The 6,000-nt window shown below is 39.2% G+C and overlaps 1 protein-coding gene across 1 annotated transcript in view; it reads right to left on the bottom strand.

The window, feature by feature from the left end:
• Positions 1-2,940: 2,940 nt before the first annotated feature.
• Positions 2,941-6,000, bottom strand: part of COL4A1 (collagen type IV alpha 1 chain) — a 224,624-nt gene continuing 221,564 nt past the window's right edge. Inside the window, exons 51-52 of the mRNA XM_050946956.1 lie at positions 5,817-5,989; positions 2,941-4,357 (exon numbers count right to left, since the gene is read on the bottom strand). Of these exons, the coding sequence (XP_050802913.1) occupies positions 4,276-4,357; positions 5,817-5,989 (255 nt within the window). The 3' untranslated portion in view covers positions 2,941-4,275. The remainder of the gene's footprint in view (positions 4,358-5,816; positions 5,990-6,000) is intronic.

Below are 6,000 nucleotides of genomic sequence, written 5' to 3'. Positions count from 1 at the left end.
AAATGGTGTGTGAATTTGGTAGGGCCCAGCTGACAAGGGGATATTACTCTCAGGGAAACTATTTTGTAGGAAAATATTTTTCATCAAAGAAGTTACCTTTACAAAATGATAAATCGCATAATTAGAAACTGATCTTACATACCTGTTAGAAAATCTGCATGAGTTCAAAATAGGAAAACCATTGGATGTAGTTATTTGTATCAATATATATTTTAGAATATTTTATCAGATTTTTACATGTCAATATATGCATAGATCCAGTCTGGTTTATACTGAAAACTACTTTCCTCCAATTTGGAGAGGAAAATAGAGAGACGAGCAGGAAAGGAGCATTTGTTAGATATACTAATGTTCTGTTCTTCCTGTATCGTATAAAGAGAACAAGGGCACCATCTGCAGTTTTAGAAGTGAATTGGGGGCATGAAGGCTTTTCTTCAAGTACTGCATGCAAGTCAGGTTTACACAATGAATTGAATTTTTATTGGGAAAATTATAGCGTGAAATCTGGGTGTATACAAGATAACTTTATTTTAACAACTGATCTATTCAGAGTTCCTGTTCATATATTCACTCACACTGAAGCAACAACGCTGGCCCTGAGTGCTTAAATACAATATTAGTGATTATATACTTTTGTAACATAAGAGCAGGTTGCTATGAAAATTTCACTTTTCTATCTTAGTGCATGGGCAGCTATCAGCTTCATTTAGGTCATCGAAAGCAAGTGCTCAGACATTATTTCGGACTTTCACCCACTCATACCTGTATATATTGACATTGGTACAAAGGGCATTTGGGGCAGGAAATTTTTTTAGAGCATTTTAGTAGATAATGATGACTAAATAAGTAATCATTAGTAAATACACCTCTATCCCAATCTAACGTGACCTGATATAACACGAATTCAGATATAATGCGGTAAAGCAGCGCGCTGGGATGGCGGGGCTGCGCACTCAGGCGGTTCAAAGCAAGTTCGATATAACGCGGTTTCATCTATAATACGGTAAGATTTTTTGGCTCCTGAAGAGAACGTTTTATTGAGGCAGAGTGTAATTAAGACTTCTAAATACTATCTAACTAGTCTTTCAAAGCTTAAACAGGCTTTGCTGTCAAATTGCTTTTTATTAAGAAAAGAAAGAGGTTAGTGTGAAGTCCTTCACCAGCCAAAAGATGTTTTCTCAGACTAGGCTTAAACTCACATGCAAGCCTGAGAAAATCCAATGGTCTGACAGTTTGGGTCAGCCAACTGCAGGCAAAATTTAATTCTGATCTGCCTACCAGGTAAGCTGTTGAATGTAAATATAAAAACCTGCCACACCAGCATGTGTGGCCTGAGTCTGGAAAGGCAAGCTGAACTTCTGCTTTGGTTTCTTGCCAGATACCACTACCAGGAAGAATATATGGATAATTTACCCACACAAACCGTTGCCTTGCTATATTCCTATTCTCCTCTCATTCCACTCAGCTAGTTGTGCACCAGACATTGTCTGGGGGTAGGACTACACCTGACTAATTACACACATGCTTTCTCTACAAGACCCATGTACTGTTTGATGGCATTTATAAGGAAAGTGAGACCTTGGCAAAACTCCCATTGACTTCCATGGGCACAGAATCACCACTGAAGCATGTAGCCCATTTCAATTCAGACACAGTCAAAGCAGTCAGAGTTTTAAGTGCAAGTGATACAGAGCAGCAGTCTCTCCATGAGGAAGGGACAAAAATATGAAACCAAACTGAAATTTTAACAAATTATTTACTTTTGTTTAGTAAAAAATGGAGCAACCATCACATTTTCTCATCAGGTAACCAGATCTGAGATTCAGGCTGCCCGCTCATAAGCAAAACACTAGCTGGTACATTTTGGATTTTATCTTACAGATTTTAGACCTCTTTGGTGCACTGTAGTGGTACCTCGCTATTGAGTGGGGAGGGAGGCCACTCCACCTCACTACAGGCAGACAGGAAGTAACTATCTATAGAGGAAACTCCTGTCCTCTGGGCGGGAAAGAGCCACAAACAGTCTATGGCTCCACAACACAGCTCACACATTTTGGCCACAAAGATGGAGTTTGGCCACCACCCCAGGGGTAGGGTCAGTGGCAGGGAGTTAAGGGGATCCAGGCCCCACCCTACGCTATTAGGTCCCACCCAAGGCCCTAATAGTGGCAGATGGGTCTGCCACTGGGTTGGCGGCAATCCTCCTGAAACATGCTGACTCACTCTCTGGCAGCAGTACCCGAATAAAATCTGGGTCACCTGGGTTGTTTTCTACTACAGACAGTGTGCAGGGCTCCATGGTCAAAAGGTCCCGTGTCTCCTTAGGGTACTTGGCCACTGGCAGTCCCTACAGCTCCTCAGCGTACTCGTCTGACAGCGGTCCTGGAAGCTCCTTGCAATACTAGTCCATCTCTGATCACAGGGCACAGCTCCACTCAGGGCTAGTCCGGGTTCCTGCAAAGATGTCTGCTCCTTCCGGTGGTCCACCCCCAATTGAGCTTCAGGGCTCTCCTTTTATACTTCCTGTCCCACCCCAGGATTTTCAGTGCCGGGTCGGGATGGATTCAGCTCTGCCCACCAGGAGGACTGTAGTGGTTCCTCGCTCTCCAGTTTGGGGGGAAGGCCACTCTGCCTCATGTACAGGTAGCTTTTTGACCTCTGATTTAATTCAAGTGAGATTTTTAATTTGAAAAAAAACCCAAACACCTCAACATAAGACCTGTGTCGCTAATGTGTCAACCATGTTTTGCCTTCCATTGCTAGTTCTTGTAAGGTGTTAGAGCTATCTCCTTATTTCCTCCTGTCAAAAATATTTTATGGTTGCAAGATGTGCAGAACAAAAGTGATCTAGGGTTGCATCAAGCTTGTGCATTTATTAGTAGCTTATTAAGAAATAATTTATTGTTGCTGGGTAAAAAGGAGTAACAAATTAGTAAAAAAAATTTTTTTACACAAATAGTTTTATTACAAATTTGATTTTTTAAGAAATACACATTTAAGAAATTACATAAAAGGCCTTGGCAGTCTCAAAAATATTTTTGTATTTGCATGGTTATAGTCTCTAAAATAGTTTTAGACACAGATGTGCTCAAACATCAGAATATTTGCATAGAGATCCAATAGAACTATTTCTTTGAATATTTCAAAAAACTTTTTTGGGGGTATATTAACAAAATTAAGGCCTTTTAAATTTGAAAATCAAGTCATTCAGTGTGTGATTAGTTTTTTAAAACCCTGAAAATATTAAATACAGAATAAACATTGTAAGCTCAAAGCACGTTTTACTATAATAAACACAAATAGCCATTAACCTGGGTTCATTCTCTGCAATTTACATTTAGGTACTGAAATGAGCGAAAGAAAACAGATGTTTCACATTAACTATTTTGGCATTTAACATCTAATTTATGACACTGTATTGAAAAAGAGGAAAAATGATGTAAGCTTCTTTTTGAAATTGTAGCAAACTCAACGCTTGATCTGCCTAATTGTTGATACCTATATAAATTACTAATATATATATATATATTTTCCTAACCACAATTGGACCATTCCTTATTCCACAGGAAAATTTGTTCCACTGCATGAAGAAGCTGCATAGTACCAAACATAGCAGAAACACTTAACTGCCCTTTTGTGGAACTAGTTTGGCAAACCTTTCCTTTGGAGCATAGTCCCACTGAAACCAACAGGACTAGGATGTAAGTAAGCGCTACAAATAGAAAAGCAAGCTGGATGTCACCCTATGTTTTGAAAATATGGATACTTGCTCTTTAACCATAATCTGTAATCACAAAACTCTTCTTTATATTAGTATTACTTTGTACAGGAACAATAAGTACATACCTAAGAGTCTGGAATTTTGAGATAGCTAGACAATGGTAATAGCATACGTATCTGGGTAGGAGAAATGAATCTAAATATATAATACAAGAAAGGGGAGTCAAAAGTAAGGCACAGCAACATACCTCCTAGCACCTTTGAATTTTTCTGCATAAACTCTGGCTTTTTGATACTGTCAGTGCATTGCATTTACATAAACATTTCTTTTACCAAAAGTGCCATTTGGTATTTGAAGCTTATCTTTGTTGTCTCTTTTCTTCTTCAGCAAGTACAGGGCCAGTAAAGCAGTGTGTGTTAGTTATGCAAGTTCCTATAAGGCACTTTACTGTTTTCATATTGGACAACAATGAGGTACATATGATATAAGTCTAAGCTTCATTGCTGTTAAACAAATAGCACCATATTGTGACATTAATTGAAATTCAAAAGTCATTATGTTCTTCTCATACAGACTTGACAACGGCTAACATTTGAGCGCAAGTCCCCTGCTTTCAGAGTTGAAGGAGTAGGTTTCCTATAAAAAAAAAAAAAGGACAACCATCAATAACTGCTAATGCAAAAATATCAGTTTGCAAGTTTATTGTTAACTTGGCAGTGTTTTTAATACAAAAGTTTAGTCTGTTAATGAAAAATTGAGAAACCCTGGCAGAGCTGAATCAAGTGCCTAGGTCTCTGCAGACTATCCGGTCACTTCTTCCAGAAAATCAGTCATAGTAATTTGCTATTCTTAATGGGGGGAATGACTATATACAAAGTGTTGTCAAAATAAACAAAACAAACTGAAAAAGATCTCTCTAAACTCTTTAGTTATAAGGAATTATTAAAAACAAAAGTGGGTAAAATATTTTAGACAGAAGTGTGATTTTTTTTATTGACTATGTGCCTTTAATAATCCAGTCCTCAAGCCTGCAATTCACATTCACATGAGGTAAGGTTGCAGGACTGGTCCCCTACCCAAGGGTGTATGATGTACAAACTAGGACTGTTTCTATGGTGTTCGTAAAGAGAAAGGGATGCTAAGCTTTACAGTTCTCCCCTTGTGAGGACGTAAGGAATAAAGTAACTATGATGCTCATTCTTCTCTCTTTTTCTCTGAGTAGCCTTCCCTGTACTAAAGAGTGATATTTGTTCTTGGGTAGCGGCTAGCACAAGGCTTTGCATCACTTAATTCCTCAATTTAGAGCCTAAATAGTACAGAAGTTGTGCATAGGCCCTTCTGCACAGGGTGAAGGTCATGAGTGAATGATAAATAATTGTTCAAGCTCATTCAGTTCTCTGCCTCTCTGAGTATGTCTACCCTGCAATTAGACACCCATGGCTGGCCCATGCCAGCTGACTCGGGCTCACAGGGCTCTGTTTAACTATAGTGTAGATGTTCGGGCTTGGGCTGCAGCCCAAACTCTGGGATCCTCTCTTCTCGCAGTATTCTAGGGCCTGGCCTCCAGCCCAAGCCTGAACATCTACACCACCATTAAATACCGTATTAGCCCAAGCCCTGTGAGTCCAAGTCAGCTGGCACCTGCAAGCCATGGGTTTTCATTTGCAATGCACACATACCCTTTCCGAGGAGATGTCAACGAGCTAATGTCCACTAGAGATGAGATTATGCTCTGGGTTAATTTCTATCAAGATGTCAGTGTATCCCAATTACGAATGAAGTCACACAAGTGAAACACAGGTGTGGTGGAGGTACAAACACTCTTAGGTCATCTTAAAAGGAATACTGTAAATAGGTTTCATTTGGTAAATACCACCAAAATGTATAGTCACTATTTCGGCCAAAAAACATTATTTTTACAAACATTTTAACTGTATATCTTAATCTAAAGAGATTACCAAAAGCTATTCATCTTTTAAACTTAATCTAGAACAATCCCAGTGTTACTTTAAAGCAAGTTCCATGCTGTTGCTTTTACAGAGGTATAGTGAGCCGTGAATATGGATTGTAGAAAGAAAAATCAACTATAACTTACTTGAACATCTCATTTCTCTCTATAGTGGCAAGCCAAAAACTGTAAGCATTTGCATAATAGTTACAAGTTCCACGACCGTGGCATTCTATGAAGGGAGCACTGCGGAACTCCTCTAGACAGGAACCTGGAGATGCCAGAGCTTGCCCGGAACCCTCAGCACCAGCGCTGGTATGCTGGGAAAATG

Source organism: Gopherus flavomarginatus, chromosome 1 (genome assembly GCF_025201925.1).
Source record: "Gopherus flavomarginatus isolate rGopFla2 chromosome 1, rGopFla2.mat.asm, whole genome shotgun sequence".
NCBI classification, from domain to species: Eukaryota; Metazoa; Chordata; order Testudines; family Testudinidae; genus Gopherus; species Gopherus flavomarginatus.
This window is presented reverse-complemented; position numbering and strand designations above follow the sequence as displayed.